The 24,340-nt window shown below is 42.7% G+C and overlaps 2 protein-coding genes across 3 annotated transcripts in view; one reads left to right on the top strand and one right to left on the bottom strand.

Moving 5' to 3' along the window:
* Positions 1-9,250, bottom strand: part of KIFAP3 (kinesin associated protein 3) — a 69,623-nt gene extending 60,373 nt beyond the window's left edge. For both annotated transcript variants that reach the window (XM_074832891.1, XM_074832892.1), the window contains exons 1-5: positions 9,119-9,250; positions 4,352-4,483; positions 2,975-3,129; positions 1,768-1,823; positions 1,136-1,277 (exon numbers count right to left, since the gene is read on the bottom strand). In XM_074832891.1, coding sequence (XP_074688992.1) covers positions 1,136-1,277; positions 1,768-1,823; positions 2,975-3,129; positions 4,352-4,483; positions 9,119-9,150 — 517 coding nt within the window. In that variant the 5' untranslated portion in view covers positions 9,151-9,250. The remainder of the gene's footprint in view (positions 1-1,135; positions 1,278-1,767; positions 1,824-2,974; positions 3,130-4,351; positions 4,484-9,118) is intronic.
* Positions 9,251-9,416: 166 nt separating this feature from the next.
* NTMT2 (N-terminal Xaa-Pro-Lys N-methyltransferase 2) overlaps positions 9,417-24,340 on the top strand; it is a 39,401-nt gene continuing 24,477 nt past the window's right edge. Inside the window, exons 1-2 of the mRNA XM_074832888.1 lie at positions 9,417-9,589; positions 12,674-12,751. The gene's annotated coding sequence lies outside the window, so the exon portion shown is untranslated. The remainder of the gene's footprint in view (positions 9,590-12,673; positions 12,752-24,340) is intronic.

Here is a 24,340-nt window from a genome sequence, read left to right as displayed (position 1 = left end):
ACTTCTATTTACTTTTTCCCCCATAGCAACTTTGTGTTATTTAATAATTTGGTTTACATTTCTTCTTGTCATACTTCAGATTACTTCTCTCTGATTCAATTATCTTTTCCTTTCACTTTTCCCTATCCAGTCCCTCTTCGCATACACCATGTTAGATGATCAGAATGAGAAAAGTAGCAACTGGTAGTTTCAAGCACTAGAATATTCTAAACACCTCATGAGGACAAGCCATTATTTGATGGCTTACCACTCCCCTCCCATTCCAATTCTTGCTGACATTGCAGGATGGCTAGAGTACACACTGTAGCCACTTGAGGAATGTAGGGGTATAAGGGCTCAGTAAAAGAGACAAAGCGGGCAAGGTAAAAAAATTACTAAATTAACAAGACATGAACCTACCATCACTTTGGAGGTCTGGTTTGGCTTGCCCTTATCTTTGTTTGTCTGACACCTTTACAGAGTATAAGGTCCTTTTTTCCCCCCAGAAGAGAGATGGCAATGGGAAACAAGAACGTATACACATGTACACACATATATTTACAAACACACACTATTCCACACTGAAGTAGCTCTCAGAATGTGCATGGCACAGCACATACGTATGCACACACAGAAGGACAGCAATATGAATGTCCTGCCATGAATTCTGATAAGATTTTAAAATAGATCCATAAGCAAAAAGAGTATGGTGTGCTAGTGAAATACTTGGGTGATGCATCCACATTCAATTTATTAATTCTCTTGGAAACTGGACACCTCTACTTATGTCAGCCTGCAAATCCCATTTTCAAAGCAAGTTTCCTGATCTTCAGGATACAATTCTACCTTCTCTTGTCTCCAGCAGCAATGGCAACTGAAGTTAACTTAGCATCAAAATAACTAGGATCAAAAAAACCAGTTGAAGCCTACTGAGGCCAGGAAGATTTCTGTGTTAGGCCCACCTAAGAACAGTCTAAGCAGCATCCATTTGTAGAGAGATCCAACTGGGCTTTGACAGCCAGCTTATTATGTACTGAGAAACAAAGCCTAGCAAACTAGAAAAAATCCCAAATTAAACTACTTTTCCCTTGAGAAGAAAGCACCACAAATAAAGAGCACAACATTAAGAGAATTTACCATTGGGTTTTAAAATTACCATTGATAAGCAGTTCTTCCAAATTATCAGGATTCCTTGCCAGCTGCAGAATGAGGGCAGAGCCACGCACCTTGTCAGGAATGTCCTCATACAGTAACTCAATGTACTCATCCATGTCATTGATATTGGCAACTTCATCAATCTGAAAAGCAGTCATAAGCAAGGGTTTCATAGAAAGAGATGTCAGTTCAACACAATCAATCACAATGTTACTCAATTGCAAGACAAAAGAGCACACAGCTTTGACATCTTAGGAAAAAATAAAATACAAAGAAAAAAAATCAACACATCCAGAATCACTGCCAATGAACACCAGGAAATCTGAGAAGATTTAATTACAAAAAACAAAGGATGCTCAGACAAGACTCCCTGTGTCCTGTCCGATGTTCCAGACCTCACTTGCTGTCCTGCTGCGTGCTATAGTTGGAGGGGGTAGTACGCAAGTCAAATATTTTACCCTTTATGGAGATGATTTTTATTCCATTGTGCAATATTTCCAAACCAAATTCTTTGTTTAAAAAACAAGCAGCAAAAAAACCCGAGAATTCAGCATTTCCTCCCCCCTCCTCCCTTACATAACTGCTTACTTAAGAAGTAAATGGGTTTTACATTTCTCTAACACCAATATTTACCTCCATTCCTTCAAATGGGGGTGGATCTTTTGGCTTACTGGATTTCTCTTTCTTTTCTACAAAGGAAAAGACACAGTTGCAGTGAAGTTATACATATTCACAGACAAAAAACATACCAAATATCCTCATAGTAAACACTCTGGTTAAATCAAGGTCAAAGTCCTTTTGTGTCCAGCTGACCTGACAGACTAACACAGCTAAGGTATGTCACGTTTCTAAAGCTGAACAGCCCACAGGGAGCAAAACAAACCCTCAGTTGCCTTTTGACTTCTCAGTCTAAGTGATCAGTTACAGCCCAGTCAGCTGGGGACACAGAGGGTAATAAACCTTAGTGCAAGACAAGAGTGACAAAACTCACTTCCACAGTGACACCTTAGCAGGTTTGATTCTGCTTGTATGCTGTGGCAAAGCTGCCCTGTGATACACCAAGACACATACAAACAGAATAAAAGAGGGTAAACCACCCAAAGCAGTTACAATCAAAGCGTATAGATAACATTAATCTTTGTTTTAAACTTGTTCCATTAAGATAAGAATTCAGCTTGAGAACAAAGCTTACCATTTCACGATCACAAGAAACCTTGCTAACCACAAGGTAATGTGGGATCGTACATTAAATATGAAATTGTCTCATGAGCAGAAACTTTAACATGAACTTAAGACATAAATAGCTCCATCAGGATGTCAGGAACTTAAGACAAGAGAATTACCCCAAGCTGTCTGCTACACTGTACCAAAGCTTGTCAGACAAACTCCTCACTCAAGCTTTATAGACAGCACAAATTCAGCCTAGGAACACTATCTACCCTTGCAACAGGTGATGGCAGAGATCTTTCTAGGAAGGTTCTCATACAGTCTTTTGATGTCACTGAAAATGCAGATGCAATATGAAGAAGCTGCACCAAATAGTGGGATCTGTACCTCTCAAGTCCTGCTAATGCCCAAAGCACCCAAGAAGTATCAATACTAAGTTTAACTAACCAGAAAAATAAACTTTGGTTGTTAAAAAGATAATTCCCTCCAATCTTACTCCAAAATTGTAATTTTTTGCCAAGAATGACTTAACTATACATCTTCCCCACTCTCACTATCTCTGAAGAACTCATACATCAAGCAAGTTAAGACCTCAGCTAGAAAAACCTCACACATCAGTTGTTCAATGCTGAAGCACCCCAGTCCCAAGCTACTTTGTTCCTCTATTATTTACCTTTTCCTGCTGAGGCATCTCTGCGATTCTGTAGATAGTACAACAGCTGTTCTACTTCTGCAAGTTTGGAGGGGTGAATGAGCTTGCATTCTTCAACCACCTTTCGAGCCAGGGAAGCAATGTCTGTGTTTGCATTAAGACTCTTTAGCCGAATGCTGCAAACACAGGTAAGTCTCTTTTCAGTTTTCAAATTTTCATATATTCGGTCCTTTGATTTATGTTTACACAGCCATGAATTTCTTGAAGCAGAAATGATCCCAATACCCCCAACGCCTGTGCCATGGCTTACAAAGGTAATGCCAAAGCAGTGGCTCTTTTCAACTACAAATGGCAAGTAACTGCCAAACAGATTTGACAGAGGGTAACTGTCCATCAGCTGACAAGCAGCAACACCTAAACGCAGCTGTATGAACAGATCCCTTATAACCATCTTAGACACAGCAGCCAGTAATTTATTTGCAATACACCCCAAAAAAGTACACAGGACTGCAAAGGAGTACCGCATACACAAAAAATCCAAAATGAGAAGCAGCTACGGGTGTTGACTACACAGGAAGGTTCTTCCGCAGTGCCTGCAGATAGCTCTGGCAGACCTACAGTCAGGTCCACAAGCAACAAGCAGTAAGAAATCTCTGTGGGAATTAACAATAGGATGGATCAAAAAGGAATTCCACCACATTGCAGATGAAAGTTATGTTGATTTATCTATAAAAGGATGAACACTTCTGATATCTTCAAAAATTTGAGACAATTTAAAGATTCTCTTTTTTTTCCTCAATTATTCTCCTTACATGCACTCACACAGATAGCCACTTCAGCTCAAATTTTCAAAAAGAATTCAGCATAGAGATAAAACAAACGTAGGAAAGGTCTTGTAGTTTGGAAACTATGATAGTTCTCTGGACTTTTCCAATGGTGAATGTGTTAATGCTCTTAAAAAAAAAATACCAGGCAAAACTAAAATGCAGATACCATAGTGAAATCACTAGCAGGGGTGAAAGATCAAAACAACAGGAGAGCCAACAGCTAGACCATAAGGCTGTCAGAAGGGTCAATAGTATTACTTGCTCCAAAATTTACCATAATTTGATCAGGAACCAATCACTGCAGTTTACCTCAAGTTCCCCTCAAGTAAAATGGGAATAATCACTTTTCTTTACAAAACACCTTGAAGTACATGGATGAAAAGCAGTTTACGACATGTGTTTTAGATGTTAACTTTCCTAGGCACATGTTATTCCCTGGCTTCTAAACCCTCTGCTAATCTAACACTAAGTTTTATAAAGATTAGAACACATTATTTCTTACAGGCTGTTGATGCTTTGAGTTACTGAATTTATGATTATGAGAAACAGAAAAAGCTTGCTATGACCTTACATTTTCTGACATTCCTTGCGCTCCCCCAGCATGGGGTCTCCCATCTCTCCCAGAATTGTTGCTTCCACTTCATAGTGGACAATGAGGGCTTTCTCAGATGGATGCACATCTATGTTGCCTCCTTTTACCTTCCTGCCATGAAGAAAAAAAAAAAAAATTACTGATTAAATGAAAAGCTCAGAACACACACCAGAACAGAGATCAGTAACGATGACCTGTCTCTTGTTGTAATCAGACCCTAAACCCAAATACTGCCCTCCTTCCACAGCGCTGTACCAAAGCTTAGTGCAAGTGGCATATTCTTGACTATTACCTCTAGTACATACAGAAACACCCAAGCCGTTGGTCAAGCCTTAGTCACATAAATTAAGTAAAGAATAAACAGGATAACTCTGATTTCGAAGTCTCCTAGCTCTCTTAAGGAACTACAATCAGGAAAAAGATACATTTCACACAGAAGGTGAATTTCCCAGTTTATTTCCTGTTAACAATGTCAGTATTGAGAAACTTTCTGCTAAAGGCATCGATCTAGCGCAGTCATTTACAAATGGAAATTTTTCTTCAAAGACCCCCTTGGCTAAATATTAACAGTTTAAAATCTCCAAGAACTAATTACAAATAATTTTAATTTCAAATTAACTATTCTCTCCTCAAGCACAAAACTCTTCGCTACTGTTCTTCACCTCACTGTGTCTGTTGTCAGGCTCAGGAGATTACCAGATCAACAGTTGCCATCAACAGGTATAAATCAAGCATGTCTACCCGCTTTAGTACAGCTACAGATATTTTGGACAAGCTTTCTGCAGGAAAACACTCTGTGGTTACATCACTGCCAAAAGGGCCTGTCCTGCTCTCTCCTCCTTTGTGCCAGCAATTCTGGCAGAGATGCAAGGGACAGGAGGATAGGCCATGGATGAGAGGCCATGAAGATACACCTCATTTCTGCTTTCAAGTGATGGCAGAACCACATTCAGAGAATACAGTTACACATTTCTGTCCTTGGTGGTAAAGCTGACATTTACCCCTTTTCCCCTTGGTACTGCCAATAGAGGATATACAGTCGTGTCATAAACCAGGCTGCTAAAATGCTGCAGATTAGACACAACTCCCTAATGTGGGTTTGGTTTCTGGTGTGTGGGTGGGTTGTTTGTTTGTTTGGTTTGAGGTTGGGGATTTTTTCAGACAGATCATGTCAATAAACAGATTTACGGGTGGCTTCCCCAGTAGTTGTATCAGCATAAACGAGCCAGCAGCTAGCTATGGTTGGGTCAATTAGATCAGGGAAAACTACTTCAGCCTCACAGTACTGGAAACATTAGCAAATCAGATGCAGCCTTTGGTGTAACCACTCTTTAGAAAATGTTTGAAATGTGTGCTCCCATCTACCTAGCTACTATGGTGGCTGCTTTCCCTTCAGCACTATACAACTGCAACAAATACCTTTTTCTTGAGCTGCCCCAAAACCCCGACAAACCACAGAAAGGTCTGCTGTAGGAAATGAAGAGTCTAGTTCAACTACTAGCCCTGCAAGGACAAAGCTACAGGGCAAACAAATATAGCTCACTGCTACAGAGCAGTATTTTTGTTGATGAGGTTGTAGCTGAACTCCATTTATCACTTAAGATTTTCTGAAGCAACTTGTGTTTTTTTTCTTTAACAGTACTTTGAAGCAGAGGCTTCCTTACAGTCTGTTCTCTGTTCTTACAAGGTCCAGCCTTGCAGGACAGAAAGCTTACAGCAAATCTATTTCAACAGAAACTGGCTCTCACTCCTCACCCCCCAAATATATTTCCCCCATATTTAGACCTACCAGGAGATCCCAACTGCAAACGCTCTGCCTGACAGTCAAACCTCTGTTAAGTGACAGCTTGCTAATGTTTAGAGATATAAAGAAAAAGATGGGAAGAGAACAAGTGGGCCTGAAGGAGTTTAGTATAGTTTTACAAGAACTAAGCTGAAGTAACAGTTCATCGTTGCCAAAAGGATTAGATCTTCCAGTTTTTTCTGCTCCTGCAGTCACCTTGGTTCAGCATGAGGGCTTGTCAAATCCTTTCACAGCCACTTCCAGCTATCCAACAGAAAACATTTCATATTTTGGGCAGAGAGAGTTTTTCAACATGCTACTGAATTAAAGTGCACTACAGAAAGGGAGTAACGCTTCCTATCTATGAGCAGGGATAAAAAGGAAGGAGTGAGACCTCCTCCTTTTGGCAGCAGTAAGCCACTGATGAGCTTAGGGACCAGCAGAACCTCAACCTAAGACTGCTTAAATAGTTTTAGCATTTCCCATATTTAATTTTTTTCCTTAAGAGGGACAGATGGGTAAGCTGAAGAACTTACAGTTGCAGAGATTTTCTGCCCTCTCACATTGATAACCACCCTCACACCACTTGAGCTATTTCCTAGCTAACAGTCACAAATCAATTCAAACTTAAGTTTCCTCTCTGAAAAATCTTACCTTGTGAACTGCTCGAAGAGCTACACTAAAATGCACTACCCAGCCACTAAAGTTGTTTTCCATTTAGAAAACACTGCATTCAGACTGCCAGCATCACAAAAAGAGAAAATCTTTATTTAGAGAAACAATCCCCGCTCCTCCTTCAAATCAACAAACATCAACTGATTTTACATCCATCTCGAGTTTGTAAGTCACTTCATAAAACATTTAAAAATACAGATATTCTTATAACTGGTAGAAACAGCAATGCACTGGGGAGCTCTTTCACTTCACTGCCTGCTTTGTCAACAAGAATCCTGCTCTATGAAAGGTTTAAAAGAGGAAGGCCTTTTCTACAGACAAAAGCTGTGCTAGCTGAGCTCACATAACCAAAGCTGGCGTGTGAATACCTTTTATTAACTAATTCCTTCAGGGGGAAAAAGCAAAACCAAACTATCCTAATTACAAGTGGCACAAATTGTGCACGTGAATAAGGCTGAAAATCCAGTAATAAATACTAGCAAGTCAGACTTGGTGGGAGGGGGACTGTTCATGGACGATGACAAAGGGAAATAGGGATCAGAGTACCAGACTTGAGCATAAGCCTAGCCATGTTAAATACCACAGTGGATGTTTTTTGGTTTGTGCTCCCTAGAAAGGGAGAAAACTATGCTTGTTGCAGGGATGACTACAAAATAAGATTCCTCCAAAGTCACAGAAGATGGCACAAACAGAACATTCAGGGCTAAAAATAAGCATTGCTTTAAAGTTACAGCCATTTTTTTAATTACAGGTGGCCATTTGATTTTTACCTGTTACCACATTTATATGACAGAACTAATGTTCAAAGATTATCATGAGGTTTTTTTCCCCCCCCATTGTTTCTACTTCTGGGTCTTAATATGTGGCATACGAGGAGGAAAAAAAATAAGGCAAAACCCAGACAGCCTAAACAGCAAGTTCTGAAAATGCTAATAACTAGAAAGGAAGTAAAAAAAAAAAAAAAAATCCAAAAAACCAACCAAGAACTCCACAGGATTCAAGATGTAATGGATAAAATCAGCCACATAGTAGAAAAAAATGACACTGTTCACACATCATATCTTAACAGAGGCCTAGATGGCCTGACATCTTTTGGGATTGCTATCACTTTTGCTAGTTTGCTAGTAAAACAACTGATGGAGATCCAATAGCTGCCCACTCAAACCCTATTCTTTAGGCTGACAGGTCTCACTGCCAAATAGACAGATAAAGGCACCATTCTTTCATTACATCTTTAACATCAAACCCAGATCACCCACTTTATTACAGCATGGTTACCTCTCAAGTCCATCCCAACTCCCAAACCATTCCATTCATCCTGCCTCATTACCTGTTCCCCTCCCAATCTGCCTCCAAATCAGTTAATCTCTCACAGCTGCACCCTGAACCTGCTCCTTGGTCCCCAGTCTGCCTGTTTCCCAAAGCAACCACCTGCCCCATCCCAACTCCTAATACTCACGTGACCCTCCCCACTCATCTACTAATAGCATCTATTCTCCTCTCAACTTGCTGCCACCTCAGTGCCTCATCCCAGACATACACCAATAAAATGCCACCACAGTCACCCCCAAGTCAGTGCATCCCTCCAAACTACCACCTTCCCCCAATGAGTTACCACCAGCACGCTACTCATCCCATCTCTCAGCCTACCCTAATCCAATCCCACTTTATAACCTTCACTCATTTCTAACCCAGCCTCCCAGTCCCCACCCAAATCTAGGCAGCCACCCCGCAGCCTGCCCCAAACAAATCTATCTGCCATTCCCAAACCACTCACGCCAAAGCCTCCCACCCATCTTCTCCCTCACACCACAATCTCCAGCCTTCTCCAAACCAGCCAGCCCTCAATCCCAATTCTCCATCCACCTCATGATCTCCCATTGCAAAACTCTCCATTCTCATCTCCCCACCCGTGACCTCCCACCCACCCCCAAGCCAGCCCCCACTACAACCTGCAACACCCCAGCCCCACACCCCATCACCACCCCACAACCCCACAACCTCCCACTCAGCCCCCACTGCAGGCTAAAACGCCTCACCCCACAGCCTCAGCTCCCTTGTACTCCCCCAACACATAACCTCCCTTTCTCCCCGCCCTCCCGAACAGCCTGCAACACCTGCCTCCCTCCCCACAGCCTCGCACACCCCACAGCGCCCCACCCCTCAGCACAACCTGCCGCGCCTCAGTCCCACGGCCCCCTTCCACCACCCTCCCCCACCACCACAACCTGCCGCGCCTCTGCCCCACAACAGTCGTCTCCCACACCCTGGCCAGCCTTCCCGGTTACCTCTTGAGGTACCGGGCGTCCTCGCCCTGCATGGTGGCGGGGGGGAGGGAGGGGAGGGGAGGGGGAAGGCCTGGGCCGGGCGCGGCCCCGCAGCGCTGCTGTTACCAGGGGGAGCGCCAGCCCCGCCCCGCGCGCCCTGAGCGCGCACGCGCTGCCGCCACGGCCCCCGGCGGTGAGCGCGCATGCGCACTGCGCCCGCCCGCCACCGGTCAGTCTGTGCAGGGTGGCGGCCGCGCGCGGCGGGGCGGGGCGGGCGCAGCGCCCCCTGCAGGCGTGGGGGAGGCGCTGTCCTGCCGGGGCCGGCCCGAGGCGTGAGGCGGCTTCCCCGCCCCGTGCCCGCCGCACTCGGAGGCCGGGGCACGAACCCTGCTGGCACCCATGGGGATGCCGTGCCGTGCCGTGCCGTGCCGTGGCCCCCTCTGCCCTCTCTGAGTGCAATGACCAGGCAAAGGCCTCTGTCCACCGTGCTAGGTAAGCTCCCTGGGCCTAGGGCCCTTGCAGACCAGGGGGTGTAGTTGACCGCCCTGAGGGCCGGGGCTGCCCCACAGGCCTCGGCACCCCCGCGGGGCCCTTACCTGCTGCCTCAGGGGTTGCCCGTGCTTTCACGGGACGGTTAGTGGGACATGGCAGCCAGCAAAGTTAATGGTGCTGAGGAAAGCAGGGGTACAGGTAGGGCGTGGCCAGAGGTCCTTGAGCCCCGAGTGAGTCAAGAAACAGTCCTGCCCTTACAGAGAGATCCATCTGTTTCATAGTTCAGGAAGCTGCAAGGATCAGGAATAAAGGGACTTTATGTTCCTGGTTGTAGTATTTAGGGGAGGATTGAAGAGGAGCTGTTGTTGTGTCCTGCCCCATTATGGCCATCTGAGCTGTTTTCCTCAGTGCATCAGTTTTCCTCAGTACCATGTCTGAGCTGAGTCCAGCCTAAAGGCAGCCTTGTCAGCAAGGTGTTTTGAAATACAATCTTCCTCTTGGGTCAGCAGCATTGTTCCTCACCTGCTGATGTGCAGGAGACATGTGGCTCCAGCCTCAGCCAGGTGGCTGGAAATCCAAAACCGTGATACTGGGAGACCTCATCGCCCTCTACAACTACCTGAAAGGAAGCTGCAGAGAGCTGGGGATGAGTCTCTTTGACAAAGTAACAAGCGATAGGACGAGAGGTAATGGCCTCAAGTTGCACCAGGGAAGGTTTAGACTGGATATTAGGAAGCATTTCTTTACAGAACGGGTTGTTAGACGTTGGAATGGACTGCCCAGGGCAGTGGTGGAGTCTCCATCCCTGGAGGTGTTTAAGAGTAGGGTTGACATAACGTTTAAGGATATGGTGTAGTTGGGAACTGTCAATGTTAGGTTAATGGTTGGATTAGGTGATCTTCAAGGTCTTTTCCAACCTAGACAATCCTGTGATTCTGTGATATGTTCTTTTGTACAGCCAGCTCCTGAGTTCTCTGTCACTTTTCCTTGTTTCCCAGCCACTCTACAAAACAACCAAATGACGTCATATCTGAGAGGTATCCGAAACCATCTTAATGGGCTGTAGTTTAACTGAAGTTTGTATCAGAGCAGCATCCAGTCCCAAATGGAGATTCCTCTGAGCTATTAGTTCTAATACCTGTGATAGAAGTAAACCAGGCCCATCCCCAGCTGCCTAAGGGTCCTGCTGTTCATCTGGTTAGAAAGTAAATGGCTAACACATAGAACTGGAGGCAGCAGTGTCCTGTTGGCTTTCTGAACTCACTCTGTACTTTCTCAAAATAGGATTTTCATTTCTGCTTGTTTTTGTAAAATTCAATAAAACTGTTGTGTGGGATTTGCAGAGATTCTTTATTTAGTTATTTGAGAAGCGTGGATTGTTGTTTGGGTTTCAGAATAAAAGGACAATACCACTCTTTAGCAACTAACAGCACTTGCATATAAGATGCAGGGCAGATCCATGCATGCATTGTTTTCTGGAGTATTCTGCTGGACTACAGCCCCATTACCTACAGCTGAAATAGGGTAATGCAGAAATAAATAATAGGTACCTAAGCTTGTGGTTTTATTGTGGCAAAATATTAAGAATAAATACTTAATGTCTGTTGATCCTGTTGAATGCTAAAACTTTTTGTATTTTCATGATCTGTAACAGAGCAGCAAAAAATATTTTGCAGTATCCATACTGTGCCCTGCCTTTTTTTTGACAGAAAATGGAAAAAGAAAGTAGCCTGTGAAATACAAAGTGCTACCTTAGAGAAATCAATTTACAAAACATTGCTAGAACATAGCACTTTTGATACTATCTTACTCTATTTTTATCACAGTAATATTTTCTACTAATGACTGTCATAAAGTAAAATGTATATATGACTACCTGAACAGAGCAACAGTTCTTCAGTGATTTCAGCAGCTCTTCAGATAAGCATGAGCCAAACATTAAACTCTGAAGTCATATAAATAAATACTCTGATATTTCCTGAGTACTAAATACCTGACAATCTCCATCTATTTCACTCAATTTCTTTTTTTAATCTGGTCAAATATGCCTACAAATGGAGAATAGTTATAGACACCTATGGAAAAGTAGGTCAAAGATTACCAGATGAGAATGATACAAAAGAATGTGAGACCTGAAAAATAAGAGAAAAGGAACATTTACTGCAGTTAAGCGTGCCACGATGTTTGGGCTAAAATTAGCTGTTTGTCAGAGCCTGAAAGGACAGCAGAGCCTGTCTCAGCCTGACAGAGTCCAAATGAAAATACCTCAGCTTTGTAGTGATTGAGCCACAAGCAGCGCCAAGATCAGATAATTTTGTCTGTCAGTGATAACCAGTTGATGCTGGGTTTAGCAAACCACATGGTGAAAACATGAAAAACCTTGCATTGCATGGTAGATTCTTTTAAAATTAAATTGTAAAATAAATGCTGACTGTTAAAAGGCTGTTCGACAGCCTTTCCCTGAGCAGTTGATGTCGCTTTGAATAATTTCTTATTCCCTTTTGTTATAGTGTGATGAGGTTTATGGCATTACCACGGGACCCTGTGGTAATTCTCCTCACCTGCATGTCAGAAGCATACACAAGGAGAAAGAAAGAGTGGTATTTGAGGTGGAAGGGTGATTGAGTTGCAAAGAGAAGCTGGAACGTGCAGTGTTTCTGGGTTTCTCCTTTTTTGTTTTGTTTGGGTGGTTTAGGTTTTGTTTTTTTTCTTAGAGCAGTTGTAAGAAGTACTGTTTTAGAGTCAAGAAAAGATTTTTTCAGTGAGGGAGTATAAAGAAGGGTGGAAAAGAGCATGGGAGTTTCAGAGAAAAGCAGAATAGGAAGAGAACTGTGGAGGAAGTTGCATGAAAAGTTAGGTGAGAGGAGCGAAGCAGGTGGGTAAACAGAACAAGAAAAGACAACTGCGGAGTGTTAAGTATAGAAGAAATGGATAACAATATTTTTGTAGAATAAGTGTAAATGAAGAAATGAACAACATTTTTGTTCTTTGTTTACATTGAAAAAGTGAAAACCCTTTTTAATGTCCTTGAGGAAGCACACTTTTATGCAAAAAATTGAGATTCTTTTTCTTTTTTTTATCAAGATGTGGCTAGATGTTCTTAACCAGATAGACAGAATACATGCTGTGACATTGGAGCATGACCCACCAAACTCTCTCAAGGTAACTTAGTTTTATTTCTTCCTACTTGTTCTCTTAGTATAAAACAAACTCATTATGACTGAAAAGTACTGATGCTAAGTCTGATTTTGAAGTCAAAAAAGATATTGCCGTTGTCTTCAATGAGCTTTATATGGGTCTTTGGTATATAACCACGAGAGTACATGTTGAAAATGCCTTGGGGTCTGATTTCTTCAAAGTTTCATTGAATCCTACACAGACTTTTTTACTCCATTGTGAAAAATAATTAACCAACATTGCTTTTCTATAGCAAATAGAATTGTTAAAATGTAATGGGTTAATTTCTGTCTTGTGGAATTAAGAAACCAAAGCAACCCTGAGATTTGTAATCCATCAAAGATTGTGTGTTGTTCTCAGGAAAATAGAATATGGCTGGATTTCCAGGGAAAAATAGCGAATACGAGATATTTTCCTAGCCCTTGTAAAAATGAACTATGTATAAAACTCCTTAAAGCTTTTTATTAGCTAAATAAAGTACAGCAATCTGAAATGATGACTTTCAGAGAAACATTTTAAGTGATTAGACTATGCTGCTCAGTGGGGAATGAGATGATGTTGTTCTGATGTGCTGTCACATAGTAAGTGATTGAGGTATGGAGGTAATAAACCCTGGGCTTAAAAGTTTATGTTGGTAGGAAGAAGCGAAACAAGGCAAAGCAAAATCTGATATGCAAAGGGAAAGTCTGGCTTAACTCTGGTGGGTGAAATTAATCATGGGGCACAGATCAAGGTGATTCTTGAAAGCCTTTTTGATCAGCAGTGACAGGGACATCTGCGCAAGAGAAGGGCATTTTCAATATGACACATGATCATGCTGGTAAACACTGGGTGCTCTTGTTATCCTTGAACACGAGACTTCACAAAAATGAAAACAGGACTCTCTGTGGAGAGCTTGATTGGTATTTTATAATATATCTAATTCAACACTGACCTAAGTAAATGCATCAATTTGCAGCCCATTTAAAACAGTGAAGAAAATTAGCTGTAGGTTTTCGTTGTTTCAGATGTAGAAAGAAAAATGTAAAGATGTGAAAAGAAGCAGACCTCTTCATTGGGAAGCACAGCTTTCTTTTAACTAGACATTACAGAGCAAAGGGTATATTGTTTTCTCCCTTGGCTTACTCAAATCAGAATTGCTCACTTCCATGAAAGTGATCTTGTTTGATGCCCTTGTACACTCGTTCACTTGGCTGAGTGAGAATATCCAGCTGGTGGTAAACTGACCTCTGCCGTCTTGTGCCTCGGTGCTCCTCAGCAGCTGGAGTGTTAGAAACTCTGCGCAAGGCTGCAAGGCAGGAGTACGGTACTCAGCCTCAGCTGCAGCTGCTGATGTGGCAAAGCAACCACCTACATAGACTTTCAGTGCCTGAGTTGAGACTGGAGGATTGCTACTTATGTCCTAAGCAAGGCTGATCTAAGAAGTGTTGGAAGATATAAAATGTACCGTAATGGTGCTACATTACCTTTTTTTTTTTCCTTAAGGGAACAGCCCTTTAAGAGGGACTTTGGCTGTGAGGAACACAACACAGTATGTTGTGTATTTTCATGGAATCATAGAATCATTTAGGTTGGAAAAGGCCTTTAAGATCATCAGGTCCAACAGTAAACGTAACACTGCCAAGTTCACCATTAAACCATGTCCTTAAGTGCCACATCTACATGTCAGTGTGTTCTGTGTGTGTACGTTCGGTATGTATGATGCACTGGAATTTGTGTATTTCATTTCTGCTTTTTTTCTGACAAACAACCTGAAATGTAGTATCCCTAGCCAAAGAGCCAAAGATGTGCTTTCAGTTTGGGTTAATTTTAACTGGACTAAGGAAAACATAGAAAGATTAAATATAAAAGTGTCCATACAAGAGTGAGCAGATGGCCTTTCTCTGCTAATCATCTTGTGGGCCTCAGTGACAATGATGGAGATTCGACTGAAGTCAATGAGAGTTTTACCGTTGACCCTGATGGGGACAGAATTTCACCTCTTAATGTTTATTAGATGCAGCAGGCAGAAAGCAGACTCATAGCTATAAAGGCTATGACATTTTATGGTTCTGACTCTGCAACCACTCAAGCACATGCTTAATTTTGCCACAGTAATAAAGTTAAGCGCCAGCTTAAGTGTTTTCAAGAAGGGGTCTCCTTTACACTTGAACAAGTCTATATTTGATCATAAATCAGGAATTCCCCCTCTTCCTCATCCCTCCCTTCCAAAAGAAAAGGATTCTGCATGTGATCATCAAATTCCTTCTACTTTGCTCACAAACAATTGCCATTTTTTTCTGTTTTTGTCAAAAAAAGCAAAGGGAGACTAAGGAATAAGTACCTCAGCTGAAGCAGTGTTGCTCAAGTGATACTTAAAGCAAGTTCCTAATTTCAAACAGATTCAAAAGGGAAATTTCCATGTCTACCAATTTATCGTAAATATTTTAGACAATGGCTGTTTTCTTAGAAAAAGATTTTGCACAACACTTTACAGCCAAAATCTTTTTCATTAAGTTTTTGAACTGTCGTGGACAACACTAGCCTTTTTCTTCATATCAGGGCAAATCCTGCTTCTTTTGCAGATAGCAGCATTTGGGTATTTGTTTCCACTTAATTTTAACCAAAGCACATGAAAGGCATAGCAGAGTGGAAGCACACGAGAGGTATTTAAGCTAGATGAATTCAGACCTGAAATAAAGCATAAAATTTTAGTGGGATAGCACTTAACCAGTGGAATAATTTACCTTAAGATTTATGACTGGATGCTTCCCCATTATTACCAGTCTTTATGCCAGGAGTAGATGCCTTTGTGAAACAAACGCTCCAGCTTACACGGACTCCTAGGTTCATAGCAAATTGTGCTGAAGCAACCTCTTTCACTCTATCCTCCTGCCCCAAGCCAAATAATTTGTATCCGTATTATTCCTCTCACTAATGTCGTCTTCAGTGACATGCATTATAGTCTTCCTGGGGAATCTATTCCAAGACTGAATTACTGTTATTGCAAGAAAATCATTCTTTTTTGTATCAATCAAAGCTACTCAGTCAGCCCATGTTTTTCTTGAAGAGCTGTGCCCAAACCTGGGTACAGTACTTCAGCTGAAGCCTTTCCAGTGTTGAATAGGTAAGAAGGATGACTTCATGTTTATGGGGATGAAGTAATCGTTCTGCTTGGTAGTGATAAGGCTGATCTTGATGCAGGGATCAGTGGATGGGGGTCTTTGGCTTGTATTATACTGAATGGCCGACAAGGTGGTCATGGAAGTTCCTCCTGGTTTTAAATTTAAGAAAGAGAATGTGGGTGATGAGTGTACAGTAAATTCTTTCACAGGTTCTGTTCTTATGCTAATTTATTTACATTGTCGTTGATAATAATAGAGGAAGTAGTCCACTGGGTAGGGGGGGTGATGAGTCAGTTTTAGACTCATCAGGAACCCAAGCAGATGCTGTACTTCTGTTTGATTTAGTGCACTTGCCCCTTCACCCTACTTGGTCTTCCCAGAACTGTCTATGGCAATGTGCCTGGGGTGCAAGCTGGGAGAATGTATACAACAGAGACAGTTGTAAGGAAAAATGTAACTTACGTGACAGTCAGCTGGGAGCTGATGACAGGCAGGATGCAGAGAGTGAAGGCTCATCATGTGGGCTGTGGCTGCATTTCCCTCACAGTTAAGAGAGCCTTAAGGCTGCACTTGCTTACTGCCTAGACCCCACCTCATAGTCCACCTAGGCCATCGGTTTTGGTCAGATTGGTATCAGGCAAGATATCTTTTGCTGAGGAGCCTTCCAAAACGCCTCTGACAAGAGCAGATGTGACTTGCAGGCAGCCTGAGCTCTGGAGCAATGTGTGTCCGGGTGCTGTCCTAGCCAGGTCAGCACAGAAACAGCCAGAGGGATTGCTGGCTGTGAGACAGAGTGAAGGAACAGCAGGAGAGTGTATGGGACGCCTGGAAGAGACTGTGTCAGAAGAGGAGGGTGATGGTGTTCAAAACAAGGTGTATGGGGGGCAAAAGGAGACCTGAGAGGTGGAAGGGAACATGGGATGAAGAATATTTTATCACCCTCCCAGCTGTACTTTCCAGGAGTCTGGAAAGCACTGCGGGAAGGAAGGATCGGGGGCTGGTCTGGCCGGCCTGTGGGTGAGAAAACACAAGAGCCCAGGAGTTCAGCTTTGGTAATTACTATTTCTCATGAGCTTCTGGGTTACAATAATGGAAGTTTTACAGTGCTGTTGAGCTGTGTGTTGAAAAAACAATCCTTCAGCTTTCAACTAATTTAGTTGCCATCTGTAAGCTGTTTAGGTAATTCCCCTCATTTCACTTTCCCCATTTAATTTTGCTATGTATACCTTTTCTTCATTACACCTTCTACATATGCATTTATATGGGCACAGAGTAGCACATAGGTGTGTAACTCAGGATTTTCTGTAGAACTGGAAAACACAGTTGTCACTGATGTGCTTTGTGGGCAGAACGGGATAATGCTAGATACTGCAGCCCATCCACAGACTGTAGGCATTTTGCTGTGGGGGCCTGTAATCTGTTCCTCACACCACTGTATTTCGGACAGACACAGAAAGTGCGAAATACATAAATAAAAAGTGCTTTATCCTACAAAACTCCAACGTTGGCATTTGTATAGATGTCTGAGTTTCATTTTGTTCCTTCTGTACAAAATTCAGTTCGCTGTTGGATTTCAGATTTCAGAGTTAACATATTAAAGTTGTCCTTAGTTCACCCAGCTCTGGCTAACTATTGCAACTCATATGATTCATAAGATTTCCCTGGAACCCAGGGGCATATCAGTTGTCGTGGCAGGGCACAGCGAGGTGAGTTAATTAATAGCATTCCAACATATCCTGGGCTTTATTGGCTAGTAGTGAAGAATCCCAGAAGAAGGAAAGCACTATAATTGTGCCAGATCCATCCTGTGTTTCCTATAGTTTAGTTCTTGAATTTTTTTCATATATATTATATTGTCTCGATGCCAGTGCTCATGGTCTCTGAAATTAAAAGCATTCCTCATAAAAGGGATTATGAGATTAAAAATATTGCTCATAAAGAACACATTGATCCTCACTGGGAGGATGATAGATGTAAAAACATCAAATTACCAATGTCACCAAATAAAACTAATTTAGGAGATAATAGTGCATTTTTAAAGAAATAGTGGGGATGTGTTAGATTTACAAACTGTAAGAACTTTCCTTCCCAGTATTCTCATTCTTCATTTATCATTGTATAATAAGAAAACTCCTTAAACTTAAAGTTAGTCTCATACAAATGTCACTTGCTAGCTTTCTTGCTAATCCAGAGGAAATATTATCCTAGTGGTCCCTGAGGTCCAATGTCTAGGTGTTGGATACATGATAAACTTACTTGAAGCTTTCTTAGTGAGATATAGTCCTCTGGAGACAGCTGTGGATTTAATTTTTCAAGCTTTAGTACAACCTAACCCCTTAAAAATAAGATTTAAGTTTCCCTTGTCAGGTCACTTAAGAGTTTCTTCTTTTATTTTACTCTTTTTTTTTCCTCCTCTGCTACTTGCCCAGACTTCTAATCCCCAGCCTCTGGAGGAAAAATTTAACCATCTCAAAGTTTTCATGTCTTGATTATATTTTGGTTCTAAAGGACAACACACATACATTTGGCTTTTGAATGGTTCTAGTCCGAGAGCTCAGATACAAAGTGTTCATGCAAAGCAAATAGTTTCCAGTCTTGATCATTTCGGTTTCTACTTTCGGTTCTGAACAAAGGTGTTTTTTGCAAATTTTGAGCCACTCCTCTGTGTAAAAGCAGTATTTCACAAGAAGAGGTGTGTTTATAGTCTCTGCAGTCCATGTTCCCATGTGTTTATGCTGTCCAGGAGTTGGGCTTAATCTAGTTTTCTTGCCCCTTGATACTTATCACTTAGTTTTCCAGAAACTGAATTTAATGTTCCAAGGCATGCACAGGATTTAACTGCATAGTTCCTGGTATTGTGAAACTCCACACAACTCAGAGACAATTTGAGGATGAAGGCTATCCAAGCCAACAATGTCACAGATATGGTATAGCTGAAATGCAGGGGTAGTATACTTGTGTTACTTTTACTGATCCAGTAAAAACGCTGCTTACAGCTCCTGACCTCCTCTGATTTCCCTGCTGTGCAATACACCCCACACCCCCCCCAGTTTCTTTCAGACCATTCCTTCTCCGGAGATAAAGGTGAAAGAGGCCTTTCAAGGTCACTTGTCAGATTTGTTCCCTACAGTCAACTTTTCTTTTTTCCTTCCACCTCATTTTCCTTTGACTGTCTCAGGAAATTAATTTTATCTTGCCTTACCTATTTGTGCATTCAACAGGTCTCTTCTTCCTCCCTCTAATAACGTCATGACATGTTGGCCAAGTGCAATCACCATTGAAAGATGTGCACAGAGTTTGAAAGTTAGTTAAGTTTCTAGAGGTTTGTGTGCTCTGGCTGCCAGGTAGATGAGAGAGACCCATGATAGGGACTGCACTGGGGGAGAGTTAAGCAGAGTTCAGCTCTTTGGCAGCAGCGAGGGGTCAGGCACTCTGTGCGTACTAGCCAGCCAGACAGCACAGATGAACGGGCTGGCCAGGCGGTCCCAGAGCAGCTCCAGACTGGCTGCAGCACAGGCAGTTTCTCTTCCAGGGTGGATCTTTCACAATAGATGGCAAATGAGAGGAGGTATGTGGTTTATTTCAGGTAGAAGCAGTAAGACACAAATCTAAAAGAAACTTAAGTGTCATGTTGCTCTATGGCTCACAGAGCAACACCTTTTCCAGTCTAGTTTTAACTGTCCTACAAAAAGGATGTTCTCCACCACTGCTGTGAAATGTGCTGCTGTAGCAGATCAGGGGAATGCCAATCTGATGGTTGCCATCCTAGCCAACAGCAGGGAGGGGTCCACAGAGCTCCAGGTCTGAAAGCCTGGGTCTTAACATCTCAGCCTCTCTAATAAGAGAGGCATATTGCAGAAGGTTAAATGATCTCTCTAACCCATGGTCTGCCCACATCACTTCTTTCTACAGATCTGTTGTTATCCATTGCACTCTCTACTTGTGCAGGTTGGATGGCGTTTCTGTTTTGTCATGAGTTCACACTACAGAGAAGGGCTGTCCCCTCCTGGCATCACCACTCCCATGTCACGTCACCAGCGTGTGCCCTTGTATGCCCAGGATGAGGGCCTTCATGCCTGAGCCTTCCAAGAGTTCGGAGAATATCTGGTCTGGCTCTGTGCAGGAGCAGCAGAACCACCCAAAGCACATTTCCTAGCTAAGGGGTTTAGACTGTTTCCCCAGGCATCACTGCCGTTTGCTCTCAGAGACAAGATAACTGGGCAGGATGTTTTTTGGTCTGAGCAGATGGGTCAGTCATATGCCTTAGGTAGGAAGGATCCAGCTGAGAGGAAGTGGAAAGGCATGGTTTTCTGGCAGTGTTGTGTGCAGGAGCTGTGATGGAATTGAAAATAAAGCCTTGAGAGACTTTTTACCAAAGCATATTTGGCAGTTGCGTGCCAGAGCTGAAAGACATTAAGACTAACTTATCTCCCACTTGCCCAGTTCTCCCACAGGCTTTTCTGTATTGCTTTTTGTGCTGTTTCCTGAGTGTGCAACATCCTCTTTATCCTGGCTCACCAAACCACTATCCCCTCTGGTCACTCCTTCAAACTCTCAGTGGCTGAGACAGGCAGTCTCCAGACCCCCTTCCTCCCTGGTTAAAGAGCTGTGCCTGCATTCTTAAACGCAGAGCTATGGGGGAATATGAACTATGCACACACGCACGCACAAGGCTACAGCTAACTTGATCCTGCATTTTCCAAAACCCACAAACCCTGCCACTCAGCCAGAAGGAGATTTTTGTTAGCTTTCACCTAGAAAAGGAGCTTTATCATACGCTTGAGCCAACAGAGGGCAATATACGCAAAATTCATTATTGAGAAGAAATGCTTTTAAAAGACAACTCTAAGCAGCCCAGCCCTTACTGTATCTGGAGTCACATATCACAGTGAAAGGCGGCATTCCATGCTGGACCTAAAACCTTCTCAGGCTCCATCAATTAAACCACCACATATGGGGTGGAAGAGACTCAGCAAGGAACTCTCACTAGGGTTCAATGAAAACCAGATGTTGTGGGCACAGCTGTCATGCTTCTTATCAAGAACAACAGAGCAGCCCCTGCTGCAGTTTCATCAGGAACCCTGCCCTTCCTTCCCTTCAGCCCCAGCACTACTGAGAGTCCCTAACCAGAACCAAATAAAATCCTCACGGCCAAAGCATGCAGGAGTCCTCCCCAAATATCGCTATTTACGTTAGCATACTGTTTATGGGTCTCCAAATCAGGGTCCCGCTGTGACTGTCGAAGTGCTTGAGACATGATGAGACAGGCTCCCACTCCTACCTAAGAGTGGCTTCACTCACTCCCTTAAAAATGTAATTTAGTGTTGGCTCCAGAGCTAGAAGGATTAGAGGGAAAGAACTGTGTATTCCCTCCATAGGGATAAAGCTCTGGCCAATTTCATTTACATGAATTATAATGTATTTACCCATAGGGCTCACATGCTGTGTTTTGTTGCTTTAGATGGAATTCCAGATTGCTAAATTCCAATTGTATAAATGATAACAGATTGCTGCTGTGACTGCACCCATGAAAGCCCACGGGAATTGTGCAGGATATGCCCTGAAGGGCGTGAGTCATCCTGACCTACAGGCAGTGAACTCTGCTTTGGAAATGTGGTTCAAAGCAAGGGTTTCTCAGGAGAGATCAGAAGGCCTATCCCAGGGTTGGGTCTTTGCCCAAGGACCTGTTTTGCTCTGCGTTTCCTTGGGTCCTTTTGCCACAAAGTGATTTTGCAAGACTAGTCTGCTGGTGACAACATTATTATTGTTTGCACTTGTAAATGATACGCTGAAACCAAATTTACCTAAATTTAATTACAAATAAACAAATAAAGAAGTGGAAGAAGGGAAATAGCCCTGCAAACAAAACAAAACATTTTGTTTGGCCTGACACATAAATTTTTTTTTGGGTGAAAGAAGAGAAATATTTCAGTTTCTCGTCAACCCAAAACAATATTTTTTCTCAATTCCACACTCAACTCAAAACCAAATTATTTTCACAGTCATACTTCTGAAGACTGCTGAGTCTAATTGGACCCATGAGCAGAGTTTAGGTGGGTGAGGATTGTGACTAAGAGTTCTGGACTTCAACAAGTCAGACAATTAGTGCAGCCATTGTCGTACTACTATTTCCCAGCTTGACACCCAGACACTGGTGTACACTGTTGCTCTGAATAAGCCACGGAAGCTGCAGTTGGAACAACACAGGCAGTTGCTTTTCTAGCTACAGCAAAGGCAGTTGCAAAGGTTACACCTGCCATCCAACCTGCAGCTGTTCTTCACTGCCCTCACAACTGCACGTGTGCTCACTGCCTGTGCCTCTTCTATCAACATGATTGTGTGGTTTTCAGGAACTTTTAAAAACTTGTTGTCAAAGATAAAACAAAAATTACTTGCTTTAACCGCATCTATTCCTGACAGCATGCGCCAGGCGTGAGCATGAGGGAGAAAAATTAATATAGAGGCCTTTTTAAGATAAAGAGACATCTTACAGCAATCCTGATGGCTTGTCCGTGTAGAAATCAGGTTGCATACCAGGTGTTTTGCAGAACACAGTAATTTAAAGACAAAATTGACCCTTTGTGACCTGCATGATATGTGGAGCTAATGCACATGTTTTTCTTTTTCTCTTCTGTGCAGCTGACGTGTTTCAGAAGTAGAGTGTACAGCTCAGATCTGCAGAGACAGGTAGATGCCTACTAATACAGAAGTAAGACCAACTTCTTTTTAAATACCCTGATGCTCCCACAAAGAGCCTTGGATCTTGCAGTGACTCACGATTAGCCATCTGATACCTTAATTTTAAACCTCCTACCCTCAGACAGAGCTCAGCTGCAGGTATTTTAACAAGAAGTCACCCTAGCTGGTCCTTTATTTTAATCTGTGATAAACCTGATGTCCTAGAACTGCCTGATCTCAAGGGGAGGAACAAGACGACACATGGAGGAACTATTTGTTTACCCACATAAATACAAACACATTCTTACTTCAGACCAGAAGCTGTTTGAGGCAATGACTGACATACATTATTGCTGTGTCTGCTGTTATTTTAGTGTAGGGCTTCAGTTTATCCAGAGGTCCAGATTCTCCAGTGTCCCTACTGCCAACAGAAAAGCTGGCTAGCTGGCTTCAACTTCAGAAAGAGTCAAATGGCCTTTTGGGAAGGGAAACTAAAATTGAGAAGCGGGTTTACTCACCTTTCAGCTGTGATCCTGCAAGTAGTATGGGTGCCACTGTGCCCATGCTCAAGCCCCACAGTTCCTGTTAATGGACATGTAGGGTATATAATAGTGTTTGAATTGTTTGCAGCTTCTGGATAGACTGATACTACTCCTGTTCAGAATATGGGGTTAGGAGACAGGGTGAAGCAGTTGTGAGTTATTCTTAGCAGAAGAGATTAAGATGCTGCTGTTGACAAATAGGCAAAGAATATAGCATCCGCTTTTAGAAAAAACCTGCTTTTCCTGTGGCCTTTATCAGGCACTTTTGGGCACAGATCTATAGGATGCTGGGCACAGCAATAGGAAGTGCTTTGAAAGTGCTTTAAAAGGCTTGATGCTGTTGTGATTCATCTGCTTAGCTGCACAAGTATCTGAGGACTGAGTGTGTGTTCACAGTAACTCTTAGATTATAGAGCTGTTTGGAACAGGGACTTAGTCTTCATCATGTGCAAACAGAATAAATAGAATCAGTGTTTATGCAGCCTTCTGTAGATCTTCACTCTTTTTGTGGGGCAAGACTACTGTGAGTCAGACCCACCACTGATTTATCAAAAAGACATAACCAACATTCAACCTGAAAAAATAATCCTGTGAACTGTTGTTTCTGACACATTTGCGGTGGATGGTTGAGAATGGTACCTTGGAAAGGGAGGTGCAGATGTACCCTTGCCTGTCCCTCATGAGTTTTACGGTGTCTCAGAAGAGCAAAACTCACTTTGTTGAGTGAACCAGGATGAGACCTTTTTCTCTACCCCATCTACTGTTTTGATGCAAGCTTTGAAGTAGTTCTGGGATTTGTTTGTGGTGGATAGGTTTAAATGTTATTTGCTGATGGGGTAATAAAAGTCATAGACAGAGACATACACAACATGATTGCCCATACCTTTTGACATAGGGAAAGTGGGCTAGGAGTATGAGAGGATCACTAGCAGGGCATTAAAATGATAGGAGGTGACTCTGAAATATGCCCTGTTTCCCATATCTATGTATTCACTGTCATAATCGGCCAGATTCTCAGAGGATGTAAATTGAGAAGAGCTTCACTGCAATCACAGTCGCTGGGGCACTTTGTAGGCACCAGGGAACCCAAATGTACTGCTCCAAAGAGAGAGTTAAGCCCTTCTTGTGCACAGAAGCCTGGAGAAACTGTGCCCTTTTCTGGCTTTGCACTTCACATCCTCATAGCGAATACAAAAGCCAAGCTCCCTGTGGACCTCATGAGTGTCAAAGCTATGGGGAACCCTGGGGCT

This window comes from Strix aluco, chromosome 8 (assembly GCF_031877795.1).
Source record: "Strix aluco isolate bStrAlu1 chromosome 8, bStrAlu1.hap1, whole genome shotgun sequence".
NCBI classification, from domain to species: Eukaryota; Metazoa; Chordata; class Aves; order Strigiformes; family Strigidae; genus Strix; species Strix aluco.
The sequence above is the reverse complement of the archived record's forward strand: the minus strand, read 5'-3'. Positions and strand labels throughout refer to the sequence as shown.